This window comes from Petromyzon marinus, chromosome 5, assembly GCF_048934315.1.
Source record: "Petromyzon marinus isolate PM22_M1 ecotype Great Lakes invasive population chromosome 5, UKy_Petmar_22M1.pri1.0, whole genome shotgun sequence".
In the NCBI taxonomy this organism is placed as follows: Eukaryota; Metazoa; Chordata; class Hyperoartia; order Petromyzontiformes; family Petromyzontidae; genus Petromyzon; species Petromyzon marinus.
This window is the reverse complement of record NC_133671.1, coordinates 6,828,316-6,842,266: the sequence shown is the minus strand read 5'-3', so window position 1 is coordinate 6,842,266 and position 13,951 is coordinate 6,828,316. Positions and strand designations below refer to the sequence as shown.

The 13,951-nt window shown below is 56.7% G+C and overlaps 1 protein-coding gene across 2 annotated transcripts in view; it reads right to left on the bottom strand.

Annotated features, from left to right (window-relative positions):
- Positions 1–3,149: 3,149 nt before the first annotated feature.
- The window catches only part of LOC116938964 (DENN domain-containing protein 1A-like), a 53,343-nt gene continuing 42,541 nt past the window's right edge, over positions 3,150–13,951 (bottom strand). For both annotated transcript variants that reach the window (XM_032946746.2, XM_032946748.2), the window contains exons 19-22: positions 12,261–12,442; positions 11,024–11,125; positions 7,834–7,969; positions 3,150–6,110 (exon numbers count right to left, since the gene is read on the bottom strand). In XM_032946746.2, the coding sequence (XP_032802637.2) occupies positions 5,169–6,110; positions 7,834–7,969; positions 11,024–11,125; positions 12,261–12,442 (1,362 nt within the window). In that variant the 3' untranslated portion in view covers positions 3,150–5,168. The remainder of the gene's footprint in view (positions 6,111–7,833; positions 7,970–11,023; positions 11,126–12,260; positions 12,443–13,951) is intronic.

The following is a 13,951-nucleotide window of genomic DNA, read 5'->3' as shown; positions in this document are numbered from 1 at the left end:
CTGGACGGAGGGCCAGGGAGAGGTGGTCCTGGGCCAGGATTTGGACTCAAGCGGACGCAGACAGCGCCTAGCGCACGGAGCACCACTGCAACGATTCACTTCACCCCGCAAAGCACGAAATATTCCCGGGTCAAGGTCACGGTCCAAGCATCGATCCTCTCCGTCCCGTTGCCACCGTCCCATTGGTATTTATTGCCCGTCTCGTATTTTCAGACTTCTCCGCGCTGTCTGGTTTTCTCCATCACAGCCCAAGCGTAACATTGCTTAACCGTCACACGCCCGCGTTATTTGGCTTTCCCCCGCACACTGTAAAGCTGTGTGTGTGTACACACATATATATATACATACAGAGAAAGAGACCACGGGGCTAACGTTACTGCAAACTGAGGAAGTTCTAAACCCCTCGAGAGGGCAGTGAAAAGCCCACAAAGCATCCGAAGCGCCGACACTCTCCTGACAACTCTCTCTTTGGAAGCCGGTGGGGGGGGGAGCCCCCCACCGATGGGGACCCCCCCCCCACCGATACGGAACCGTAACGAGCGTTTCCCCCGCACGAACCCCACGCCAGCGAAGGACTCCCCCCCCCCCACCCGCCAGCGCCCCCCCCCCCCCGCAGTGCGTTGCCGATTACAGCGGAGAGGCATCCGGGCAACCCCGAGGCACTCTCTCCCGCCAGCCTCCTCCTCCTCCTCCGCGGGTTCCAAGCGCCTCCGGTGAGCACGGTTGGCTACGTGCGGTGCGAAAGCGATCAAACGTTGGTGCGTGCGTGCAAGCAACGCGCTGGACTCGCCAACGAGCGCGCAGCCAGCGGCGGAGGCCCAAAAGTGCACAGCCAGGAACACCGAGTAAGAAGTCAAGTTACTCGCAACCCAGCACTGGTGGGGAAAGGGGCGTTGTTTAGAAAGCTCGGGTTCAGGGGTTAACGAGCCGAGGTTTAAGGACGGGGCCGGGGTTAGAATGAAGGGCAGGGGAGCTCAGGGTAGGATGAGGGTGCAGCCTCGAACCACGGTTAGGGATAAGCTATGCACGAGTCTTAGCATGAGGGATTCTAAAGTGGATTCAGGCTGTGTCATGGTTCAGGACAGGGTTAATATCAAGGTGAAAGCAAATATGACATGGTGAAGAACCACGTTAGGGTTTGGACTTTAGATACCCACTACAGGCTGAGCCAAGGTTATGATTAAGTCTTAGCATCAGCGTTAAGGAGCGAGATATAATCGAGTCCGGTAGGAAGAGCGTTCGGGTTGTGGTCATGCATACGGCAAGTGAAGCGTCGAGTCGGGGCTCAAGTTGGAGGCTTTCAGCAGGAGGAATGGCAGTGCCCCCACCCCTCCTCCTCCTGCGCCCGTCTCACGACGTAACATCAGCACAGCCAGACGTGGGCAGACAGCAGCCAGACGTGGGCAGATAGCGACAGACAGCGACAGACGCAGGCAGACAGCAGCCAGACAGCAGTCAGACAGCGACAGACAGCAGTCAGACAGCGACAGACAGCAGGCAGACAGCGACAGACAGCAGTCAGACAGCGACAGACAGCAGGCAGACAGCGACAGACAGCAGGCAGACAGCGCTGGACACGGGCAGACAGCAGACACAGGCAGACAGCAACAGACAGCAGGCAGACAGCAGTCAGACGCGGGCAGACAGCAGTCAGACGCGGGCAGACAGCAGCCAGACATGGACAGACAGCGCCAGACGCGGGAGCGAGGGGGAGCAAGGGGGGGGTTGGGGGAGTTGGGGGAGGGAGGGGGAGCAGGGGGGAGGGAGCTGAGGGGAGGGAGTTGGAGGGAGGGGCAGCTGGGAGGAGGCTGGGGAGGGGGGCGAAGGGGACCAGCGACGATTCCTCCTCTCCAGCGGAAGCGTCTCCATGCTCAATGGAGCGGTGCTGCACTGCTCACCACGCTCGAGTTGCCGTGGAAGTTCTGATTTGGGATATTGGGCCGTTATTATTGATACTCGTTACAGGTAATAACCACTCGTACACAAGTAAATTCATTACTTGTGACGATACTCGAAAAGTCTGTGGTCTCGTCACAGTGGCATTGTGAAAAAGAGCTTCACAGCTCATCAGATTCCTTCAGTCTGAATAAAGATTTGGCCTCAACCACCCCCAGCAAGTACCTCTACTCCTGTAGAGGTGCTTGCTGGGTTGGTTCACGACTCAGGGCTAAATGAGTCACATGGGTGCCTTCATCGGGTGGGTGAGTGAGTGGGAGCGTGAGGGGGTGAGTGGGAGCGTGAGTGGCTGAGTGGGTGAGTGGGTGAATGGGTGAGAAAGCGGGTGGGCGGGTGAGTGAGTAGGAGCGTGAGGGGGTGAGTGAGAGCGTGAGCGGCTGAGTGGGTGGGTGAATGAGTGAGAAAGCGGGTGGGTGAGTGAGTTAGTGGGAGCATGAGCGGCTGAGTGGGTGGGTGGGTGAGTGAATGGGTGAGAAAGCGGCTGGGTGGGTGTGTGGGTGGTCGAGTGAGTGGGTTGGGCGAGCGGGTGAGTAATTGACCAACCTCTCAGACAAAGCAACAAAACGGCCAAATCGCTCACAAACCGAATCTCGCGTAGTGGCTCCTCTCTGAACGGCCACGGGGCAGAAGCGGCAGGGGAAATAACAATTTAAAAAAAAAAACTGGGCCGGTAGAAAGAGGGAAGGCCCGTGAGGTTGAGCACGGTCCTGTATGACGCTAGGTCTAACGGAGGTGGGCTCTGCGTGGCGTTCTGGTTCACTGGGCAGCAGGGAGCCCTTGTGAGGCACGGCACGACGCTTGCAGGAGGCACTGCGGTGGCGAGCCGCGGGCGTCCCCGCGCCGGTAGAAGCAGCCCCCCACTGCTGAATAACTCAACGAGGGCCGTGGCGCAACGCGCTCCCCGCGCGGGCACGGCGGCAGCGGTCACCGGCGAGCGCCCAAAAAGCATCGCAAGTTCGAACCCCGGCGAGGTGGGGGTGGTCAACTCAGCATTTCGTCTCTCTGGGGGGGGGGGGGGGGGCGATTTGCAACGAGGACGACTCACTCCTGTGCCCTCTGTGGGGAAGTCAACAAATATCCTTTTGTGGAGACACCGATCCCCCTGCTATGGGAATGTGGAATCGGGGAGGCCGATAGGGCAGGGATGCGCACTGCTCGGACTCCGCTTGGAGAGACAGTTTGAAAAAAAAAAATTAGATCACTTTGGGTGGCAGATTTGTGCTGGAGAGGCGCCACATGTCAGTGAAGCAAAAGCACCAAGGTGGCGAGATGTTATCTCCCTCGCCTGGTATGTAGGAGGTGCTGTGTTCGATCCCAACCCTGACACGTGCTGTATATTTGGAATTTGAATTTGGATTTTTCCCTGGGTCCCCCGGTTTTTCCCTTCACGTGTAGAATCAACGCCACGCGTTTAGAGTATTTGGCTGCAACACATTTCCACGCGATGAGCCAACTAAGCTGAGCAATAATTTGTGGTGGCCAGGTCGCTTCAGGCAAAAGAGCCACAGGGCTCAGTGGGCCTTACCTGGTAAACTGAAACATTTTCAGTTTCGGAAAGCTGACTTAATGCAGCGGACACGGCCGCCAGTCCACGGGGCACAATGGCAGTGACCGGCCAACGGTGCCGTCCACGTCGCCTCGAGTCGCCGGACGCGAATTAATTTTCTCACGGCCGCCCACCGTCTCTCCGCGCAAGGACAGGCTGGCTCCCTCGCTAAGAACGGGGAATTTCCACCAACAGGCTCAGGGATGGGGTGCCGCTCTCACTGCTCCGTCGACCATGGCCGTCTTTGCCTTTCGCTGAAATCCGGGCAACTAAAACGTCGTGGCTTCCAGTCCGGTCAGTCCATGGTAGTTCTTGGTAAAGGTCTCGTGGTGCAGGACTTAACGGAGATGGAAGTAGAACGAATAGAGCAATTGGGTTTATTTGTTGACTTGTTTACACTGTGCATTAATTTTCATCGGAGAGCGAGCGTTTTCCCCGGTTGTCCACCGTTATGCCCACAACACCTCCTCGTCACTCGAGGGAGGGCTCAGCTGCGGCAACTCGCTCGAGCGCTCGCGTAAAACGAACCAATCGCAACGGGGAATCGGCTCTCTGAAATGCCTAACCGGGATATTTCGATCTCGGCGGTTCCCCCAAATGCCGAGTCTCCTACCGGCTTGTGATTCACGAGAGGTGACCGGAAGGCCGATGACCCGACACGGGAAGCGGCGAGTAACCGTGATGAAGCCACGGAACTTCTCTATGGGGGTTTTCTGGAAGTGCAAGTGAGCTTTTTTCATTATAATCATCATTTAACACATAGTAGGCTTTCATGGCCGATATTATCCATAATCGATTTTTTTTGGGTTAGATCACGTAAATATAAATGTGTCATTTAAACCCGCCGCCACCCGACACAGCCAATTAGTATGGCTTGCCACGGAAACAAAACAAAATTATGGCTGTCACCTGGTGAGGATGGTTGTTATCACCGGCTAAATGTGACGGTACTCGAATTGTAAATGTTGTGGTGGGTTTATCCTCCAACACACAACCGGTTAAGTGTTGAACTCGTAAGGAATGTCACATTCACCATTTGTTTCAAGCAATACGATTGCAAACGCCTTGTCAACAAAGATCAGAGTTAACTATCAATTCGTAATCTGGTGATCCTTCCTTGATAACAAGCGATGTTCACCTGAATAGCCCATCCAATCTTGCAGCTCCACTTCTATTTTCAGGCCATGGATTTTGCGTTCATCCCCCCCCCCCCACCCTTTCAAGCCCAACTCAAAAAATAAAAATCACAATAATACAAATAATAAAACAGCAGTGGCATTAGTCCATAATTCAGGCAAATTAACACTGGAAGGCACTCACGTCTACTAGCGTCGTCCCCGACACGCGGACGCTCCCGACATGCTCACCCCGCCTCCGCCGCTTTCTCCTTTCTTCCGGGCAGAGCGGGTAGAAGCCGCGCGGGGGGCTGTGGGGGGAAGCGGCTTCTGGGAGGAGCGCCACCACTTTCCCAATCGTTTGCGCCGAGCCGGTCGGGGCGGGCGAGTTGCTCCGCTGCGACCGCGCGTCTCGCCCGTCCTCGTCGAGCGGTTGAACCTTGGCGGCAAACTCGAGCGTTCGATCGTGGCCGTGTTTGCACCCCCCGCGCTCCCCCCCCCCCCTTTCTCTCTCTCTCTCTCTCTGCAGACACGTGTCCGTTCCGCGATCATCAATCGAACGTTTCCCACTGCTGCCTGCGCTGCGTGACGTCACCGTCGCGTAACCCGGGATCCGGGAGCGGGAGAGACGTGGGAGGATTCGGCCTCCTCGCCCGCACAGCCATCTGGTTGGCCGGCGTGGTCACGTGATGGTTTGCCGCTGCTGCCACGCTATTTGCCGGTGGGAAGGTTTGATTAAACGGAGACGTCTGATTGGCCACGAGTAGAGGCAACCGGTTGGCTGGCTGCATGGGCAGCGTCCTGTTGGCTGCGCACGGGTGCAGCGGCGCCGGAGCTTGCATCCGATTGGCCACTTGATAGTTGAAGGGGAACGTCCGATTGGCCGGCGGGACGGCCGGACCGCCCATCCCGAACACAATGGGCGTGGCCTGAAGACAATTGGCCAGCGCGGGCGGCGGCTGCGGAGGCGGCACGACCGCATACCGATTTGCTGGCAAGGAAGCGATCCGATTGGCCGGCGGGAACGGGGCGAAGCGATTCGCCGACACCATCGCGGGACGGGGAGCGTCGAAGAGGCTCACGGCGGGCGAGGGGTGGAAGCGCCGCGGGGCGGGGGGAGACGCCTCCAGCAGGTCGCGGGCGCTCGGCCGCTGCTTCAGGGGGTCGAGCAGATCCAGGAGGTCCGGCTCCCCGACCCCCCCGGCGCTCCCCGCGTCGCCGCCGTCACCACTTTCCCGGTCTCCCGGCTCGTCGAGGATGACGAGGTCGTCGGAGCCGCCGGGGTGGCGCGCCGCGGGCCTCTCGGCGCGCCGGCGCGGCTTGGCGCCGTGGTTGTTGTTGGAGTCCCCCAGGTCCACCCTGAGGGGGTGGGCGGTCGGGGGCGGGGCCAGCAGCCGGGGAGCGCTCTGGTTGGTCGGGAAGCGGGGCAGGGGTGGAGTCAGCGATGGCAGGGAAGCGCCAACGTCGGCCAATGAGAGGCCTGGAGCAGGCGGCTGAGGACACGCACGCCCAGACACACGCACGTCACATGTGGCGTACGTCCTTTACGTAGCCTGAATCCACCAAGAGGTATCTTGTTAATTAATCACCAATTGTGATTTTCAGCCAAAGCCTTCCAATTGTGGGTGAGCATTATGCACCCTAGCGTGGCACCCGAGAACCTGGCTGAAGCTTGAATATCGATCGATTCCCAGGGAAGTGTGATTTGAAGTCAAGGTCTGACGCGAGCCAAACCAGCAGCCCTTGTCCACCCTTTTCATGAACGTTTCCATGAACGTGTGTGTGAAAGTGTGAAAGTGTCAAAGTGTGAAAGTGTCAAAGTGTGAAAGTGTGTGCGAGTCTGACAAAAACAACCCCCTACCTCCTCGTGGTGCCGGATCGCAACGCTGTGGTGGAGCTTGCCACTAAGAGGTGGGGCCTTACCATCAGCCCCACCAAAACTAAGCACCTGCCTGGGTATTTTGTACCATCGGACACTCCACCCACACAACTCCCAATTGGTGATAGGGCAGTTGTGGAGAGAGTGGAGAGTTTCCCATACCTGGGCAGTGTGCTTATGACCGGCTCCGGTTTAACAGCAGAGGTCTCACTCCGAATCAGTCCAGCAGGATTATCTTTTCATCGGTGGCGTAACGCTGTGTGGAAGCTACCTGGTCTGTCGCTCCGCACGAAGCTTCAGGTCTTCTCGGCCACAGTCATTCCCTCCCTTCTCTACGCTTGCGAAACATGGACCCCCTCTTAGTGGAACATCTTTGCTGGTTAGAAACATTTAGGCTGGCCTGCCGACGATCCATCCTGGGTTTAACCAGGCTGGATTGTTTGAGGAGCTCACAAATCATTGAAAGATCTGGACAAAATCCCACCGGTGAGCTCCTCCAGCAGGCAAGGCTGCGTTGGCTGGGTCATGTAGCCCGCATGCCCAGCCACCGCATGCCGAAACAGCTTTTGTTCGGCCGGATCGAGGGGGCTAGAGAAGAGATGGAGTGACGTGGTACAGGAGGATGTGGAGCTGAGTGGACTTGCCGATGACTGGTACCAGCGGTGTCAAGATCGGCCTCTGTGGAGGAGGCTCGTGAAGGACGCTACTGGGCAGTTGGAGGCAGTCGCCCTCCTACAACAACGCAGGGGGGAGGAGCGACGCTTAAAACAACGAGCGGAGCGCCGGGTGGCTAAAGCACAGCAGGTTGGCACAGTAGGGGGCACAGGTGGTGCATCAGCCACTCATCTCAGTCAGTCGACCCGTGGCACCTGGGTCTGCCCCGTGACCTCCTGCCAGCGGGCATTCGACACTTCACGTGGCCTCAATGTGCACATGGCCTGGCACAAGCGTCGTGGTGACGTCACCGCCACTTAGTGGCGAATGGCGGCTGCTGTTGTTGTTGTGTGGGGAGTGGCGGGGTTGCGGTTAGCGTGCTGCCGCTACGAACCCGGCAACCCGGGTTTGATTCCCATTCACAGTCGACACCAGTGACGAATATCTGAACCGGTACTGGGATGCCCTTAGGTCGACTCAGCCTCAAATGAGTACCAAATGCAGTGTGTAAACATTTCCATTGGAGAGTAAAAGGCGGCTGGGCGCGGTGCAGGCCACCGACCCCCTCGTGTGCCTTCTCGGCCAACATGGGTGGTACTCGCAAACAGCACTTGCTCCAACAGCCTGTTAAGGCTATACGGAGGATCTTTGTCTTTGTGTGTGTGTGTGTGTGCGTGAGTCACCCTGCTCATGAGTCGGTCTCCTCGCAGGTCGTCCAATGACTTCGCCGCGAGCTGATGCCGCACGGCCTCCGCCGGCCAATCGGATCGCTCCGCACGGTTGGGATGACGATTATCCAGCGAACGGTAGGGCTGCGACCTGGGAACAGCCACGCAGCAATCCCCGGTCACTCTCGACATCCGCCACAGCATTGACATCAACCCACGTGAACACTGGCCCCAAGTGAACACTGGCCCCAAGGTGAACACTGCCCAAGGTGAACACTGTCCACGGTGGACACTCCCCAAGTGAACACTGCCCCAAGTGAACACTGCCCCAGGTGAACACTGTCCCAGGTAAACACTGCCCCAGGTGAACACTGTCCCAAGTGAACACTGCCCCAAGTGAACACTGCCCCAGGTAAACACTGCCCCAGGTGAACACTGTCCCAGGTGAACACTGTCCCAAGTGAACACTGCCTCAGGTGGACACTGCCCCAGGTGAACACTGTTCCAGGTGATCACTGCCTCAAGTGAACACTGCCCACGGTGAACACTGTCCCAGGTGAACACTGCCCAGGGTGAACACTGTCCCAGGTGAACACTGCCCAGGGTGAACACTGCCCACGGTGGACAATGCCCCAGGTGAACACTGTCCCAGGTGAACACTGCCCCAAGTGAACACTGCCCACGGTGAACACTGTCCCAGGTGAACACTGCCCAGGGTGAACACTGTTCCAGGTGAACACTGCCCCAGGTGAACACTGTCCCAGGTGAACACTGTCCCAAGTGAATACTGCCCCAGGTGAACACTGCCCACAGTGAACACTGCCCACGGTGAACACTGCCCCAGGTCAATATTGCCCACAGTGAACATTACCCCAGGTGAACATGACCCAAGGTGAACACCGCCCCACGCCTCCATCTCATACGGCAATGTCACGGAGTCGACTATGCGGGCACACGGCAAGACCCCCGACGGCCGACTCTCTCCCTGCCATGACACGCTCGGCACGCCCCGTCACCGATTGGCTGCGGTGGACTCGAGTGTCCGCGCCGATGCGCCTGAGCCGTGACCTAGCCCCTCGGGGAGGGCCACTCGGAGCAGATCCAGCACGGAGCAGATCCAGCACGGAGCAGATCCAGTACGGAGCAGATCCAGTACGGAGCAGATCCAGCACGGAGCGGATCCAGTACGGAGCGGATCCAGTACGGAGCGGATCCAGTACGGAGCGGATCCAGCACGGAGCGGATCCAGTACGGAGCAGATCCAGTACGGAGCGGATCCAGCACGGAGCGGATCCAGTACGGAGCAGATCCAGTACGGAGCGGATCCAGCACGGAGCGGATCCAGCACGGAGCGGATCCAGCACGGAGCGGATCCAGTACGGAGCGGATCCAGTACGGAGCGGATCCAGTACGGAGCAGATCCAGTACGGAGCGGATCCAGTACGGAGCGGATCCAGTACGGAGCGGATCCAGCACGGAGCGGATCCAGTACGGAGCGGATCCAGTACGGAGCGGATCCAGTACGGAGCGGATCCAGCACGGAGCAGATCCAGCACGGAGCAGATCCAGCACGGAGCGGATCCAGCACGGAGCGGATCCAGTACGGAGCGGATCCAGCATGGAGCGGATCCAGCACGGAGCGGATCCAGCACGGAGCGGATCCAGCACGGAGCGGCTCCGAGCCCTCGTAGGCTTGCAGCAGCGGCAGACACGGCCCCAAAATGAATTTCACACGGCCCACGGGCGGCATGGGAATCCGGAGCAGGCCGCAAACATCCCTCATTGCAAGCGTTTCAGCAGCACTGATCGGGTACTAAAGGGAATATTTTCCACCCGGGCACCACGGTGCCGAGATGTTAACTACCCCGCCTGGTATACAGGAGGTCGTGGTTTCGATCCCGACCATGATGCCTGCTGTATATTTGGAGTTTGCATGTTCTCCCCGTGGTCGTGTGGATTTTTTATCCAGGCCCTCAGGTTTTTCCTTCCACTTTGAGTGCATTTGGATGCTGCTATAAATCTCCACGTGATGTAAGCCACTTCGTTGTGCTATCATTTGTGGCCAGGTCGCTTCTGAAAAAGAGCTACGTAGCTCAGTGGGCCTTACCTGGTAAAAAAAAAAAAAATTGGTTTAGTTTCACAATTGTTTATAGTTTCACTGTTTCAAATCACAGAAGCGACCTCCTGTATACAAGGCGAGGCAGTTAACATCTCCTCGCCACCGTGGCTCCCCAGCGCGACCGGACGGCCCACCACTGCGCCCTTCGTGGAATTTCCAAGCCCGGCGCATTTCTCACAACCGCCGGCATCTCCAGCCGGTCGCGCACAACGCGGGGTACGAGTCCAGCCGCTGGTGACGAGGACGCGGTGTCAAGTGACGCGAGCAGCGGTCTCAGCCCGGGCCACCGACCACTTGCATCGGCCCACAGACTTACACCGAGAGCCATACCCTCACAGGGACCTACACACCGACTGACAATAGCCCGAGCTGTTATTAAACTGGCTTTGCAGGTCTTGCTCCGGTCACTAATATTAGCTCTTACTGTAATTATATTTGGGTTGCCACTCGACGTATGCCAGCTCTTGAGGACTAAACGTGTCCGTTCAGAATGCAAACAGCTGGATAGCATCAGCAGGGCATGTGTGCCGCCCAGTGGCGGTGAAGAGGGTGGTGAAGAGACGTCACGGGTTGCTCCGTGTTGCCGTGCCCTGGGTTTGCTCCGGCGCTAAAACCGAGTGATGGATGAACACGGCCCACAACAATCCACAAAGGGCCTTTTTCTTCTACCCTTCTCTCGATTCTGTATTTTTATTTTGCCAGGTGAAACCCACATAGGGCTCTTTATCAGAAGCGACCTGGCCACAAACCAAGCGGCTTGTCATCGCGTGGAAATGTACCGCAGCCAACACGTGCTTCTAAATCTGGAGGGAAAAAGCCGAGGGCCCGGAGAAAAATCCACATGACCACGTGGAGGACATGCAAAGTCGAAATATGCAGGTGTCAGGGTAGGGATCAAACCCACAACCTCCTGCATTCCAGGCGAGGGAGATAATATCTCCCCCACAGTGGCACTCTTCTACGCCCTGCCCACACGAATCACTACCGCCCACAAATTTTCTGTGTTCCGTCAATCGTGCCCGTACACGCGACACGCTGTCTCTCTCTCTCGATCACTCCCTCTCTCCGTACGCGCGCATCACGTACATGCAGACACACCAGCGTAGGTGACAGCCCAGTAGCCGAGTGTCCGGAAAACCAGGAGCGGAATCCTCGGGGTCAGAGCCGGAATCCTCCAGAAAATAAGGGCTAGAGAGACAGGGCAGGAGGGATGGGAGAGAGAGAGAGAGAAAGGGAGGGAGCCAGACGATAGGAAGCAGCAAAAGAGCCCAGAAGGAACGGAACATTTAGAGGCAGCGTTTGGAAATGCATGCGTTTACATTTGCGCGAGTGCTGAGCGAAGGGATTCCAGTTTTTTTTAGGACATCAGGACAGAGGAAAGATAGCAACAGATTTGAATGTGGCGGCAGCGATATTTATAACCTTCAACCTTACTCACAAAAGTAAAAGCGCTCACTCACGTGCCATATTCTCCATAATGAATACGGGAGCGTTGGGGATGCAGGAAAAGTCAAGTAATGCGTTCCAGGAACGAGCCCCGGTAAAAAAAAAAAAAATGGGCAGGTACTGGGTAAACCCCCCCCCCCCCGCCCCCCAACATTACGCAAATTGCCCCGTGCGCAATCACCGCTGTTAATTTAGCAGCACGTGCCGACCGCTTTGCTTTTCAGGACGGCGCCTCAAACGCGGCGGACGCGCCGACATCCCTGGCGAGCGGGGCCCCAGGTCAAGGTTCACGGCGGCCGTGGGGCCACACGCAGCTGCTGCTGCTGCCCAGATCAATTCGACACGACGAGCGGTGCTCCACTTAGAGAAAGTCGAGGGGCATCACATCGCCCCCTTTCCGTGGTCTTGTCGGATTTCTTTGCGAGCCGGGCAGAAGACGAGCCTGGATTTTCCTCGGTGGCGGCCGACAACCGCTATGCATTATCGGTGCTACAGGCTGCGAGGTGGACACAGGGGCGGGGGCAGGAAGAGGGCTCTGCGGCGCAACCCACCGGGGTCCTTCACACCCTGGGCTCGCCAGGAGTTGGCGGCGGCGGCAGTGCGGCAAGCGGACGAGTCCCCATCTGCGCGCGGATGCGGAGCGTTTCCTGCCCACGGGCGCCCCGGTTTCCTCCCACAGATAACGATCGCTCGTCGACGGGACCGCAGAGTTCGGGGCTAGATCGTTTGGTAGCGCCGCCTCACGGTCCCCCCCCCTTCCTGCCTCTCGTCTGCGCGACTTCTATCCCCATCCTCGCCCCCCCCCCCTTCACCGGCGCCCCCCGAGCGCGAGGGGAACCGTCGCTGGGCGCGACTCCCGACGACCGAGCGTGCGTACACGTCCGGGCTGGGCAGCGACGTGCGCTTCGGGTCAGCGACGTCCCCGTTGGAGCCCGGCGGCGCCCCGGCGGCGGCCCCGGTGGGCGAGGGGTCGTGGTCCGGCGAGGCCCACGGCTCTCCCAGGCGGCTGAACGTCGCGGGGCCCTCTTGCGGGGAGAAGTCGTCCACGGAGGATCCCTCCTGTGGGCACCCCCACCCCGCAGGGGCAGGGTGAACGACCGACCAGGGGGAGTGCGGTGGCGGGGGGGGGGGCAGCCGTGGCAGCGGATTGGCCTTCGGGCCAGCGGTGTCGCTGCACGTGGTTGTGTTTAGGTGTTGTTATTTGTGAGTAGTTGTTGTGCGTGTGGTTGTTTAGCTGTTGTTATTTGTGAGTAGTTGTTGTGCGTGTGGTTGTTTAGCTGTTGTTATTTGTGAGTAGTTGTTGTGCGTGTGGTTGTTTAGCTGTTGTTATTTGTGAGTAGTTGTTGTGCGTGTGGTTGTTTAGGTGTTGTTATTTGTGAGTAGTTGTTGTGCGTGTGGTTGTTTAGCTGTTGTTATTTGTGAGTAGTTGTTGTGCGTGTGGTTGTTTAGGTGTTGTTATTTGTGAGTAGTTGTTGTGCGTGTGGTTGTTTAGCTGTTGTTATTTGTGAGTAGTTGTTGTGTGTGTGGTTGTTTAGGTGTTGTTATTTGTGAGTAGTTGTTGTGCGTGTGGTTGTTTAGGTGTTGTTATTTGTGAGTAGTTGTTGTGCGTGTGGTTGTTTAGGTGTTGTTATTTGTGAGTAGTTGTTGTGCGTGTGGTTGTTTAGGTGTTGTTATTTGTGAGTAGTTGTTGTGCGTGTGGTTGTTTAGGTGTTGTTATTTGTGAGTAGTTGTTGTGCGTGTGGTTGTTTAGGTGTTGTTATTTGTGAGTAGTTGTTGTGCGTGTGGTTGTTTAGCTGTTGTTATTTGTGAGTAGTTGTTGTGCGTGTGGTTGTTTAGGTGTTGTTATTTGTGAGTAGTTGTTGTGCGTGTGGTTGTTTAGGTGTTGTTATTTGTGAGTAGTTGTTGTGCGTGTGGTTGTTTAGGTGTTGTTATTTGTGAGTAGTTGTTGTGCGTGTGGTTGTTTAGGTGTTGTTATTTGTGAGTAGTTGTTGTGCGTGTGGTTGTTTAGGTGTTGTTATTTGTGAGTAGTTGTTGTGCCTGTGGTTGTTTAGCTGTTGTTATTTGTGAGTAGTTGTTGTGCGTGTGGTTGTTTAGGTGTTGTTATTTGTGAGTAGGTGTTGTGCGTGTGGTTGTTTAGGTGTTGTTATTTGTGAGTAGTTGTTGTGCGTGTGGTTGTTTAGGTGTTGTTATTTGTGAGTAGTTGTTGTGCGTGTGGTTGTTTAGCTGTTGTTATTTGTGAGTAGTTGTTGTGCGTGTGGTTGTTTAGGTGTTGTTATTTGTGAGTAGTTGTTGTGCATGTGGTTGTTTAGGTGTTGTTATTTGTGAGTAGTTGTTGTGCGTGTGGTTGTTTAGGTGTTGTTATTTGTGAGTAGTTGTTGTGCGTGTGGTTGTTTAGGTGTTGTTATTTGTGAGTAGTTGTTGTGCGTGTGGTTGTTTAGGTGTTGTTATTTGTGAGTAGTTGTTGTGCGTGTGGTTGTTTAGCTGTTGTTATTTGTGAGTAGTTGTTGTGCGTGTGGTTGTTTAGGTGTTGTTATTTGTGAGTAGGTGTTGTGCGTGTGGTTGTTTAGG